This window comes from Sinocyclocheilus rhinocerous, unplaced genomic scaffold (genome assembly GCF_001515625.1).
Source record: "Sinocyclocheilus rhinocerous isolate Xijiao unplaced genomic scaffold, SAMN03320098_v1.1 scaffold2019, whole genome shotgun sequence".
NCBI classification, from domain to species: Eukaryota; Metazoa; Chordata; class Actinopteri; order Cypriniformes; family Cyprinidae; genus Sinocyclocheilus; species Sinocyclocheilus rhinocerous.
The window spans coordinates 299,321-313,403 of record NW_015660491.1 but is presented as its reverse complement, the minus strand read 5'-3'; the positions used below and the strand labels follow the sequence as shown (position 1 = coordinate 313,403).

General features: G+C 36.4%; 1 protein-coding gene across 3 annotated transcripts; it reads left to right on the top strand.

Annotated features, from left to right (window-relative positions):
- Nucleotides 1-1,152: 1,152 nt before the first annotated feature.
- Nucleotides 1,153-9,239, top strand: LOC107724985 (RNA-binding protein MEX3B). Of its 3 annotated transcripts, none has more exons than XM_016534097.1 (3): nucleotides 1,153-1,491; nucleotides 1,959-2,462; nucleotides 6,027-9,239. In XM_016534097.1, the coding sequence occupies exons 2-3, from the start codon at nucleotides 2,003-2,005 to the stop codon at nucleotides 7,322-7,324; spliced, it is 1,758 nt and encodes a 585-aa protein (XP_016389583.1). In that variant the 5' UTR covers nucleotides 1,153-1,491; nucleotides 1,959-2,002; the 3' UTR covers nucleotides 7,325-9,239. The 3 variants fall into 3 exon arrangements, with proteins under 3 accessions (XP_016389583.1, XP_016389582.1, XP_016389581.1); XM_016534096.1 differs by lacking the exon at nucleotides 1,153-1,491 and having other exon boundaries at nucleotides 1,501-2,221; nucleotides 2,273-2,462; XM_016534095.1 differs by lacking the exon at nucleotides 1,153-1,491 and having other exon boundaries at nucleotides 1,501-2,462.
- Nucleotides 9,240-14,083: the final 4,844 nt, after the last annotated feature.

Sequence of the window (14,083 nt, the reverse complement as noted above, 5' to 3'; positions counted from 1 at the left end):
TTTTTTTTGTCACAAATGGTTGCATTGTGCAGTCATATTTGAAATATGCAGGAGAGGTGTTTTTGTATGTTGCCCTTTATTTGCAAGAAAACTTTTTGAGTATACAAACCTTGTAGCTGACGGACACATAATTTTGTAAACTCGGAAAATAAAAGACTTTCAACACATGTCAACATATTCATTTTTTCTTTTAATGCAAATATTGGCATTTGATGTTGAGTCACAAACCTTTGTCACTAATTAATGTTCATATTTAAATATTTACACATTTATTTAGTAGTTTTTATCAAATGTTTATAATATAAAATATATTTATGGATTTAATTGTATTTTTATTTATATATATATATAGCATATGCATTAAACAATTAACTGGTGACAGATCTGTGGGAAAAAAAAAAGTTTATTAATATGTATGCTTTTCCATATTTTCCATAATAATTAACATAGTAATTAAGTATTTCTAACATTTATTATATATATATATATAACCAAACAAAAGTTGAGCTGCACATTTGTCACCAGTTAATTAAATGTTTATTAATACATTTGCTTTTCCATTTCAATATTTTACATAATAATGAACATTAAAGTATTTCTAACATTTATTTATTAGTTAATTAAATGTTTTTATAGTATAATATATGGAATTATATGTGTGTGCATGTGCACATAAAATTCCATAATTAAAATATTTTTCTGTTATACTTTCGTTTTCTGTTATACATATATATATATATATATATATGTGTGTGTGTGTGTGTAACAGAAAACAAAAGTTGAGCTGCACTTTTGTCACCAGTTAATTAAATGTTTAATACATACATATGCTTTTCTATATTCATATTTTATAACTGATTTAATAGTCAATAATTAAAAAAAATGTGTTTATAATATCAATTTGTAGAATTTTGATAATTTATTCATGAAAAAAATTATCTACAAATGGAATCATTAGAATATATTATAATATAGATTGTGCGTATACAGGCTAAATATAATGGACATATATTATTGTAATATTTATTTACTTGTAAAGAAATAATCGCCCCAGAAGCGCAGCACGTGGCCTTTGAACCCTTTGTTGTGCGCCGGGTGACGTCAGCGCCGAGAGAGAGAGAGAGAGAGAGAGAGAGAGAGAGACTGCACACAGAGAGAGAGAGAGAGAGAGAGTCTGCACACAGTCAGACAGACAAAGACGGCGTACCGGAGGAACGGGAGAACGCGCTATATACCCTCTCTAGCGTTCCACGCGTGAAAACGGCCGGAGAAACGATGAGTAGACCGCGCGCGTGAGCGGTGCTGAGGCGGGACGCGTGACTCCAACGCGCGCCGGGGTTTGATTTTGACCGCGAATGCTTTTAAAACGAGTCTTTTCCTCCAACGTCCCCCAACAATTAGCAGCTCCGCTAGCGGTTAGCCACCATCACATCTCCCTCATCCGCCAGAAAACAGCAGATACGAGCGGCGAGCGGAACGGGAACACGTAAGGTGAGGTACTGCCACTGTATACACTGCCATTGTATCCGCGCTAGTTTCTTGTCCGCCGGTTTCCGTTAACGCCCGGGATTGTCCGCGTGGTGCGCGGCTGATATCCACAAACAAAGGCGACAATGTGACTGATCATCTCCGGCTAGCGGCGCGGCTAACAACACTTCAGTTTCAACTCCAATATCTCCTTTTAAACTCACAATTCAACCGATCGGGAGCCTCCCGCCGCAAACTCTGCGTAATAACGGCCGCTTGATACGAAATAAACCCGCGCTGAGGCTACATCGCGGAGCTAAAGAGCAGCAGAAACAATAAAGACAAAAGGAACGCGACGCGTGGAGCGCTAAACAAGAAGCACACTCGCTTTAGCGCACTGTAGTGTGCACTTAGACTGCTTCGAGCGTTTCTAGATGGTTTGTGTCACTTCTCAAGGTGTTTGATGGTTTTAATTGTGTCTTTTCTTCTAGGAAGCGCGCTCGGTTCGTTGTCTGATGCACACGCGGGCGCTACTATGCCTAGCCCGTTGTTTCACCCTGACATCATGGATCACGAGATGGTTGTGAGCAGCACCGGACAGTCCGGCGGGGTCGCCCGGGAGACCGAGCAGGAGTCCCGGGACGAGGACCATCAGGAGGCGCTGCGCTTCGCTCTGGATCAGCTGTCGCTCATGGCGCTGGAGAAGGTCGACTGTCTGGACGGGACCTCGGCCGGTGAGAACTGTAACGGGGGAGTCGGTTACGTCGACCTGCAGATGCTCGAGCACACGAACGGCTCCCGGGAATCGCCCGGCTCCTGCTCGCCCTCTCCGGAATACTACGGCTCGGGAGGCGGCGGCGGATACCACATGGCCGGCCCGCACTCCTCCATCCTCGGGGAACAAAACTCGGTGCTCCGCAAGAGAAGCGTCAACATGACCGAGTGCGTGCCGGTGCCCACGTCAGAGCATGTGGCCGAGATCGTCGGCAGACAAGGTAATTCGACTTTAATATTCACTAAAACATCATAAACAATAATAAAACATGCCTTGGTTACGATTCTTTATGATCCAAGAGATGATAAACAAATGCAATGCATTTGAACAATTGTAAAGCATTGCATGTAGTTATTTGCGTGCAAAATATGAAAATGTAATAATATTCTTTGTTTCAAGATACAATGAATGCAATGCATTTGAACAAGGGAAATCATTGCAAGTAGTTATTTGCGTGATAAATATTAGTGTTTTAATATTATGTCCCAACAAATGCAATGCACTCGAACAATAGGAAAGCATCGCAAAATATGAAATTATGTTCTTAAAAGATAAACAAATGCAATGCATTTGAACAATATGAAAGCATTTTGCGTGCAAAATATGAAAATGTAATAATATTGTTTGTTTCAAGATACATAAACAATGAATGCAATGCATTTGAACAATAGAAATCATTGCAAGTAGTTATTTGCGTGATAAATATGTGTTTTAATATTATGTCCCAACAAATGCAATGCACTGAACAATAGGAAAGCATCGCAAGTAGCTATTTGCGTGCAAAATATGAAAATGTAATAATATTCTTTGTTTCAAGATACAATGAATGCAATACATTTGAACAAGGGAAATCATTGCAAGTAGTTATTTGCGTGCAAAATATTGACTTGTGTTCCAAAATTTGATAAACAATGAATGCAGTTGAACAAAAAAATAAGCATAGCCTTACTGGGATCAGTCATGTGACCTTGTTTACTAGTCAGTTGCATTGAAAATGTGATTGTTTACCTGAATTCTTTGTTCCGTGAGATCATTAAGAGTGAATTGCATTGGAGCAATATGAAAATCATCGCTTTAATAGTCTGAGATTGCATGCAAATGCTGTGATTTGAATATTCACTCTGGTTCTCTGTTCCTAGACATCATAAACAAAGCAATGCAGTGCATCAGAGCAATAAGTTCACATTATGAGCAGAAGTGAGCGGCCAGTTGCATGTGCATTGTGCTTCTGTTGTTGTTTTGGCATGCATGCATGGGTGTTAGTGCTTTTTGACGTTTAGGCGGATTTCTGTCCTTCGTAAACATCAGTAGGTTGGATGTTGTGGCTGTGGGGGTGGAGGAGGGGTTTGGGAGGGGGTCTGTCGCTCTAAACCAGACAATAGAGACTCGTATCGACCGCTGCGGCTTCACGGGCCTCCCGCCCATCTCACTGTCTGCTGATTATCGATCTCTGATTGCGTTACGTTCAGGATCCGGAGCGTTATATGAAGGCGCAGGGGTCATGTGAGGATACGAGTTATGCAAGTATAGAGGGCCGGGGACGCGTACTAGGGCTCTGCGCGGTGCATTTCAGCTCCGATGCACTTATTTGTTAAAAACCCCGTGAGAAATAATCTCCAGTGACTCAGTTTCTGTAAAACAAGCGCGATTTCTGCGAGCGGCGCGAGGTTGGTCTCGGCGCGGCATTGTTCTCTTTGTTTGAAACGCCATGCGTTCTGCCTCCCGCGATGACGTCACAGAGCCATTGGCTGAGTGAAGTGACGCGGATTTAAAGGAACAGCGCGCCTCTGTCCGGCCGCATGCTGACAATGACAACAGCCGATGAATGAATAAAACATCTTTATTATCAATGTACGGGTAAATTGTGAAGCATTTAAAATGGTACACTTGTAGGCTTTGTGTGACCTGTTATAAGCTTATATGATCACAGAAAGTGTCACCATTACTGAATTAAATTAATTTATCGTAGTTATTGTATTCAAGTATGTGCCAAGCATTCAACCTTTTGCCTTTGCTAGTTTTCAATTTTTAAATAGTCCTGACAAATTAATTTTAAAAAGTATATAGCCTGTATATACCATGTCAGTCACAAAACTGCATTTCTGTATCATCATCATTATTCTAAATATATTTTTTAATAAACATATCAATGTATTTTTTTTTTTTCAATGTATCTAAAACTAACATAACACTACTGACTGAGAGGTGTACATGTTATTGACTTAAATGATCAGCAATTATTGAGTGAAATATGATGTATACATTTGCCGAAAATAAACCTTTTGCATTTTAACAAATTTTAAAAGCATGTAGTCTGTCATTTCATCTTCATAGTTTCTTCAGAAACTATAGCATGCTACTACTGGAACACTTTAAGCATTATAATAACAAAGTAAATTATGATTAATTTAAAATATTATACTTGCAGACATTAGAAACAAATAGTTATTTATTTGGGTTAAGACTTATATGTAGTAATGTATGATAATCACTATTGACTTTGAATATAATAAATCCAGTATATTATTTTGATTATTATGAGGCATAAATTTACATATGTCTGTCATTTTCCATTCAACCTTTTGTCTTTGTTAGTTCATTTAAATGGTGATTTCAACAAATTAATTTTAAAAACTAGAGATATACCACCTTGTCTCTGAATTAATTACAATAATAATAATTATGTATAAATATGCATATGTCTGTCACTTTTTTTTTTTAATTCAACCTTTTATCCTTTTTTAAAAACTACAGTTTCTCTGTTGTAATTATGCATTTTTTAACTAACTAATTTCATGGCATCTTCATTTATAACTGTAGCATGTCAGATACCCAAGTTTTATAATGGAAAAAAAAGTTAATAAAATGACTCATTTAAAATGGTATTCTAAAATATATTGGAAACAAGGTATTTATTTGCTTGTACATTTATATGATCGTCAAAGTCAGTATTATTGATTTTAATAATATATTGGAATTATTATATTCAAGTATGAAATGTATGTATACCTGTCATAATTTGCATTTAACTTTTTTTTTATTCAACCTTTTGCCTTTGCTAGTTAATTTTCATTGGTCCTGTGGTGACAAATTAATTTTAAAAAGTCCAGATATACCATGTTGTCTTTTATGTACAATTAGCTCATTAAAAGTAAACTGCAAATTAAAAGTAAAAAAAAAAAGAAGTACATTTCATATATTAGAATCAAGGCTTTGTTTATTTGGGCAAACGTTTATGATAATCAAAGATTTGTCAATAGTATTATTGACTAATTATTAATATAATGTAATCATTACATTTAAATATGATGTATAAGTTTACATGTCTGTCATAATTTGCCTTTACTTTTTTTATTCAACTTTTTTGCCCTTGCTAGTTCATGTTCCTGTGGTGTCACGAATTAATTTTAAAAAGTTCAATATGCCATGTTGTATCTCAACTAATTAAAATAATTTAATGTACGCATTAGTAAAAACGGTGTAATTTTATTGTAACTAGTATTAAAGCATGATACTACTGAAACAATTTAAATTATTTATACATTGGCTGAAAGATCTGCTTGCTTGCTCGTGTCCATCTGCTTTTAATTCACATGCACTTTGCACTTTTTGCACGATGCAATTCATAAAATAAAAAATATGTTTTTGTAGACTTTTCCAGTCTTGAATTGGATCAGTGTGCGGTTAGCCACCCTCTTGTTCATTTTCAATTATTTATGCATTACAATAAATAAATGTTTGTTGAATGCACCATTTTTAATGTTTTCTCTTGTTTTTTTTGCAGGTTGCAAGATCAAAGCTTTGCGTGCGAAAACAAACACCTACATCAAAACCCCTGTGAGAGGAGAAGATCCCGTGTTCATCGTGACGGGCCGGCGCGAGGACGTGGAAATGGCCAAACACGAGATCATCTCGGCGACCGAGCACTTCTCCATGATCCGCGCCTCGCGCTGCAAAGCCGGCGCAAACGGCCCCGGATCGAGCGGCTCGCTTCCCGGCCCTCCCAACCTCCCAGGACAGACCACCATCCAGGTGCGCGTTCCCTACCGCGTCGTGGGCCTAGTGGTGGGACCCAAGGGAGCCACGATCAAACGCATCCAGCAGCAGACGCACACCTACATCGTGACTCCGAGCCGTGAGAAAGACCCTGTATTTGAGGTCACCGGCATGCCAGAGAACGTGGACCGCGCGCGAGAAGAGATCGAAACACACATCACGCTGCGCACCGGCGCCTTCGTCGACCTCCAAGGCGATAATGACTTCCACAACAACGGGACGGATGTGAGTTTAGAGGGGCTCGGGGCTCTCGGTTTGAGCGGCGCGCTTTGGTCACGTGCGACTCACTCGGCGCCTCCACCTCCGCCGCAGATGCACCATTCGACACGCAAGATGTCGTCCGAATCATTCTCGGCGACTCGACGGGCGGCAGACGGTGGCGGAAGCCCCACGAGCCCCTTTAGCACTAGCAGCGCCGGCGGGAGCTTCTCCTTCGCGGGCGATTCGACTCCGAACTTGCCTGCGACGTCAGAAGATTTGGGTTTTGAATTTGGCGCTGCGAATATATGGGCGCCGTTTGTGAAAGGTGCGAAGCAGCAGAAGCAGCCGCCGCCGCCACAGCCGGTCCGTCGCAACAGCAGTGGCCTCAGCGGTGGAGCCGTAACCCCGCGCCTCTCACCCGACCCGGATCACCCGCTCGCCCGCCGGGCCCAAAGCGACCCGCTCAGCGCGCTCTCCTGGCTCCAGACGGGCGCCGGAGGCAGTAGCAGCGGCGGCAGCAGCACCGGATACTCGTCCTGCTCGGCGTCGTCGCTCCCGGGTGGCTCACCAACTGATTCAGAAGGCGGCGGCAGCGGAGTGGGAATCGCATCCACCATGTTGGGACGCCTCAAAGCGGGTGGCCTGGCTGGGATGGTGTCGCGGGACTGTTTCGTGTGCTGCGAGAGCGAGGTGACGGCTGCGCTCGTCCCATGCGGCCACAACCTCTTCTGCATGGATTGCGCCGGGCAGATTTGCCAGTCGCAGGATCCCGAGTGTCCCGTTTGCCACACTCCTGCCACGCAGTGCATCCGGATCTTCTCTTAAACAAAGACTGCCTTGAGTAATTATTAGAAATGACACTATTCTGATTTATTGACAGTAATAATAATAATAATAATAATAATAACAACAACAACAGTGACTGTATTACCCACTCAAGTACTTGTCAGACTCTTATCTTCAGCCGTTCATATTCGGTGGGTTGTTTTTCCATTCATGCTTCCGACTTTTTCTACTCGCGGATTTTTCGACTTTTACGGCTGCACTTTTTTCTAACGCGTTTTTTTCGTGTTGCCGATGCAGTCGTTTTTTTTATTATTTTTGCGGTTTTTTTTTTATGCGAAAGCTGCGCTCGTTTAGACCAAAACATGAGAGATATTTCTGTTTTATTATCGAACACTTAATATTTATACGAGTCGATATGCGACGTGCTAGTGGATGTTGGATCTGAAATAGCTAGAATAGTACATGTTATGAATATCATTACCATGCATTTTCTGTTTTGCCACACTACCTTAAAACATTCACGTGTCGGTTCATTCCTGTACTCCAGAAACAAGGTTGCTAGTATTTACCGAGGAGCTTTTATCTGTTACGACTTTTCAAATCAAACCGCATACTGAATTATCTTTCGAATGTGAGAGTGACTGCGACACAGAAATGTATTTAGCTGAAGTTTGCGTCTGTCTTCCGGCCCTCGTGAGAGCGTTTCGTTTACGTTCGCACTTAGCTCCCCGTACGCTGCCTACGAACGAATCTGTAGCCCCGCCCGAACGGTTTTTACGCCACAAGCCATGCTTTCAAACTCTAAAAGGGCTTCTGGTTGCACACTACACTTCAGGTCGTCCTAATAAACGGGATGCTAGTCCGCGTTGGCAGCTAAATCACCAGGGCTTCCGTACGTTTTAGCGATGCACGAGCCATTTCTCCTTGAACGCGAGGGACTTTGACGTCTTAAAGGGCGAGAATGCGTTTTGGTTTGTACAGGTTTCTTTCTCTAGACACGTGTTTAGACTTTTCTTTGGCGTGTCGAATATTAAACGTGCCAGGATTCGAGCGCTAGCGTTGCCTTGGTGGTGAAACTCGCTGCCGGGAACGAAGATTGTGACGTTAGCTCTCTCCGCTCTTCCAGTTTTAATGATTTGTTCAGAGAGCCGTGTCGAATCTGAGCCGCTCGTTTTCTTCTTTTCGTCCCCAGACATCGTTAAAAGTAGTGTAACTGGTTGAAAGAAGCTAGTAGTTTTCCGGTTGTGTGTGCGTGTTTGTGACGTGTTTTGGTATCGGCGATGAAGGTCATGTGACTAGTGAAGAATCGGCCTGAAGTCGAACGGTTTCCTTTCTTTTCTTTTTTCCTCAAACAGGGTTTGCTGAGGACGATCTCAGGCGGTTTTGCATTAGAACGACGTCAGACGCTGTTTTCCCATGATTCATTTGCGCCCTAAACTCGCTCGGCTTTTACTTTCGCTTTAATTCCTTTCTTACGCAGAACCAAAAGCGATTTCAATAACCGAATATCAGGCCTAATTGTAAATATCCTCAATACAATCATTGGGATTCGTTTTCAAACGTCCGACGGAAAAGGTTAATGTAGTTTTTAAAACGCGTATCATTATTTGTAAGTTAAACTCTGCATGTCTTGAAGCCGTGAGGCATTAGCTAATAATTTTCTAAAAACGAAAAGACAAAAAAAATTTTTTTTACACATTTTATTTTTACAATTTATTTGCTTACCTTGACATAAATATCCCAGATTATAATGTGACCCTTTTATTACAGCAAATGTATCTTTATTTTCCATATTTCTGTTTCCTGTGTACAACATATAGGCAATTTATAACAAACTGAGAAAAAATTATTGAAGAAATTTAAAATTTAAATATATTTTATTTGAAAGTTTATGGACCTTTTAACCGTGAGCTGGAACAATTGTATACACGTATAATTTGAGCTGACTTGACGGTTATAAGAAAATGTATCAAGAGTTTTATTTTTTATGCTTCTTTAATAAAATCTTGTTTTTGTTTTTGTTTTTGTACTGTAAAACAATAAACCGTTGTGTCTGCGTCTTCATTTCTGTGATATTAAAGTTTTATGTTGCAGGTGTGACGACAGAACGATGTGAAAGACGTTAGTTTCAAATCCATTTAACAAGTTTTTTAACCTCGTGCCCTTCACTCTTAAAAATAAAGGTGCTTCACAGTGATGCCATAGAAGAACCTTTTTGTCTAAATGGTTTCATAAAGAACCTTTAACATCTGAAGAACCTTTCAGTTTCAAAAAGTTTCTTTGTGGCGAAGGAAGGTTCTTCAGATTATAAAAAGGTAAGAAAGAGATGGTTCTTTAAAGAACCTTTGACTGAATGCTTCTTTGTGGAACCAAAAATGGTTCTTCTATGGCATCGCTTGAAGAACCTTTTGAAGCACCTTTATTTTTAAGAGTGTAGTTTGTAAAAAAAAACGTTAATGCATTTACAGTCTGTCTTTGCAGGGTCATTATAGTTAACTAAAACCAAAACCATGAAACTACTTTTACTTGATATATTTAAACTTATTTTAAATATAAAACTTATTTTATTTCAACTAGTTGCCACAGCAGTTCTTATTTTCAATTAGTTTAAGTTAAAGTATTTTAAGTTTTAGTAATTTTGTTTTGTAATGTTTGTTTTTTAATGTCTATATAGTTTTTATTCATTGTATTTTAAAGTTTTAGTCATTGTGTTTTTGTCCTTTTTTAAAAAAAATGTCTATAGTTTTTATTCTTTTTTTTTTTCAGTTTTAGGAATTTTAGTACTTGAATTTATTTTATTAGTTCTTGAATTTATTTTATTTTTTTATGGTTTTTCATATATATATATATATAAAATGATACGTGTGTATATATATATATATATATATATATATAAAATTATACGTGTGTATATATATATTAATATTAATATTTGGTTGTTAATGACGTAATTCCTGTCATTAATAATATCCACTTCAAAAGTGTGACATTACAGCTCAAATAAGTTTTTAATAAAATAAATTCTTTAATAAAAATGACACCTTACTTTTCTGCTGTTAAATGCTGGTGCAGTTTTTTTCCACTGTAAGTGCGTTATTCTAACCACGACATGGCATATTTAACAGCATTAAATTGTTTACATTTTATGTGGTAGTCATTTGTGGAAATGTTAGTGTAAAAAAAATAGTGGTTACTTAATGTACTTCAAACCATCATAAAACTTAAAAGTTAGGAAAACGTCTAATTAAATCCCCAAAGGGAAGATGTATAATGAATTTGTTTTAAATATTAAACATTACAACAGAATATTAGCTTCATATAATAAATTTTACTACTACAATAAGCATTTTAATCAAATAAGTTATAAGGTAAATTGTCAACATCACATTAAAAAGATTTGTTAGAGTGAAGTATCAGTCTTTAGAATGTTGAACATTTAGAACATTCTTCAGATCAGTTCTGAGATGTTTCAGGATGCTGCCATTGGATGCCACTTTCTGAATTAAATGAAACAAGGTCATGTGACTGTTGTTGGATGAATAGGGTAACAATTTACAATAAGGTTCAATACCTTTATGCATCATGATCTAACAATGAACATATTTTAATAGAGTTTATTAATCTAGGTTAATGTTGATTTATTAATATACTATTTTTATGTGTATCTATGACTTAATTTTATTACAGTCAACTAAGTGTATTAATATAAATAATAATAGATTGCGTGACATAAAGGACTTTTTTGTTTTTTTTGGAAGAAATTTACCTCTGACAGTTACAATTTTTTTTTTTTTTACATTAATAGAACAATTATGTTAAAATTAACCACATAAAAATATTTAAATAAACTTCCAATATTTTGACTTTGGAAGCACTGTTTTCATAACTTTTTGTATTTTTACTTTTTTTTTTAATGGTTAATGCAAATGACAAAAAAAAAAAAAGTCACGGGACAAGCATTAACTCTATTCTCAATATCATTCTAATATACAAATATAAATAATAGTACTAATTGCTCATATCCATTATCCTGTTTGCACTATTGTTAGCAATATAAATAAATAAAAAATTGTCCAAAACAAAAGTGTTTCATATTAATTCCTAATATGTTGTTATATATTTAGTTTATTTTTTAAGACTCAACAACCCATGTTTTTCCTGACGACCTGGACATTTTATGATCAATAAATGTGATCAAGTTTGTAAGGAAAGAAAAACAACAACATTGAGTAACTCTTGGTTCCCTGTTGCTGCGGGTGTTTAATAAGCCAAGAAACAGTGGGTTGATCATCATTATTGTTTTAATAGGAAGCAAATGCTGCAGTAATCCACGATCATCCTCGTTAAGAACAATCAAAATGGTTAAAAATGAAATTAGAAACGTCCCCAGTATAAAAACACCCGCTCATGCGACATTCACATCAGAGACAGTTCACAAGCTCTTCTTTTGGAAAATCAACAGTGAAGTCAATGGTCAGTAAGTGGCAGCTTAACATCGAGACTGTTTACTGGCTTCCCATCATGCACTGCAGCGTCTGCACTCATGCACGCATGCATATGAGTTTCTTCATGCCCTATTGTGCTTCAGCATGTGTGTGTAGTGTGTGATCTGATGCCAAGGCTCGTGTGAATCAACATTCAATGGCTGTGTTGCGTTTGGCTTCAAAGGAACTCGAGCGCAGAGATTTTAAAGCTGGTTTGAAAAAGAAATCGATGAATACAACACAAAACATCAGCGCTATAATGATGTAACGTTAATGAGTAGCCAGCCCAGATGATGTCAGCCGAAAAGTAATTTCAAACAAATAAAATAAATTATAAAATAATGCATTTATTTTAATTTATTTATTTTAAATGTATTAAATATTATTTAATTTTTTTGATTAAACTTTTCAACTTAAAAGTTAATTAAATAAAAAATTTTTATTAAATATTACATATTTTTATTTTTTTTACTTGTATGATATTAACATGTAGCCGGCCTAGATGACATCAGCCGTAAAGTTGTTTCAAACTTCAAAAAAAAAAAAAAAATTATATAAATAGTATTTAATAAATAATATTTTAATTTCTTAAAAATCATATATAGATGGATGGATAGATAGATATCTGAAATCAGCTGTAAAAGTCATTTCAGAAGTGGTGCAAAATTCTAAGACAACCTTAAAAAAAATATATATATATAAAAATAAAATTTAAAACGTATATATTTTTCAACCTGACAACAGCTGTGAAGTTGTTACAGAATGAGCACAAAATTATGAAATTATGAAAATTAAAATAAATATATGACTATAAAATTTAAATAATATATATTTTTAAACCCGTATGATGTTAACAAGTAGCCGGCTTTGATGATCGTTTTAGAGGCAGCACAAAATTATGAAGACAAACTTAAAAATGTCTTTAGAGCACTGATGAATCATTGTGAATGAGCACATGTATGAAGAAAGCAAATAATATGCTCCCATCCTCTCTAACAGCATGTATGTACAGCAATAACAGAAGTGCAGGTATTTTGTGCGGATACAAACACGGCATCGCAAACGTGTGAAATCAGCTGAAATGAAACCGGCGGCTAACTTTACAGAGACACTTAATTGCACTGTGGTTGAGTCTAAAACAGCCGATCTGAAGTTAGTGTGACAGCCACACTGATCACAGATCAGCATCCGGGAACAGAGTCCTTTAAAGGGACAGCTCACCTCAAAATCCCCACTCGCCCTCGTGCCGCTCCAGACTTACTTTGGAACAAAAAAAAGTGCCACAAAAATGCATGTGACTAATAATAGCGAGCAGATCCAGGAGAGATTCACTGGAATCGTGCACTGGAACAACCTGAGGGTGAATGACTGTTTTGGGGTGAATTATTCCTGTAATGCATCCATAAAGAGTCCAGCGTATTGCTCTAGAATTATGCATTATTGAAGAAATGTCACAAAAAAGCGATAGCAAAACACGACAAACACATGAAGACTAAAACATTTCTGTCCTTACAATGCTGTCAGACTCAATGTCAGAAGTGCTTTTTGCATTTGACGTCTGTCTGCAGCATCGACAGCCAGGGTTATTATAGTTAACGAAACTAAAGTCATAAAAAAACACTGTTATTGAAATTCTATAGACTGAAAAAAAAAAAAAAACTTCTTTTATTTTATTTCAGCTAGTTGACAAGAAAACATTTCTCATTTTCATTTCGTCCATTTAGTCCAACATAAACTAAAACTGAATTAAAATTAATAAAAACTACATATAAATATTATTTTTTTAAAAACAGACATAGAAAAATAATAAAAAGGGCAAAACAAAATGACTAAACTTTAACTAAAATTAAAGTGAAAACAGAAAATCAAAAAATAAAATCTAATTCAAAAATATTTTTAAAAAAACGATATTATATAAATGATACTAAAATAACTGTTTCAGAGGCGGCGCAAAAGTTATAAAGGCAAACTTTTTAAATTATTACAAAAAATTATTAAAACTTTTGTTACTTGAAATAAAATAAAATATAAAAAACTCAAACTTATTTAAAAAATTTTTCAGCTAGCTGCCGACATTTTCATTTTTCTCTTTTTCTTTTAATTTAACTTGATGTACCAAAATAACTCAAACTTAAATAAAAATGAATTAAAACTATTGCAAAAACTAATACAAAAACACAAAATTACAAAAAAACAAAAAAAACTAATCCATTACAAACATTTCTGTTAATTGAAATAAACTTCAACTGAAATAAAATAAAACATAAAAAACTTTAAATTATTTTATATATATATATATATTTTTTTTTTGTAT

What these genes read in the sequence shown, in the direction of transcription:
- LOC107724985 (XM_016534095.1), top strand. Translation starts at nt 1,931, where the DNA reads ATGGTTTTAATTGTGTCTTTTCTTCTAGGAAGCGCGCTCGGTTCGTTG. An exon ending in CGAGATCGTCGGCAGACAAG is followed by an intron (nt 2,463 to 6,026) that starts GTAATTCGACTT and finishes TTTTTTTTGCAG; the next exon opens with GTTGCAAGATCAAAGCTTTG.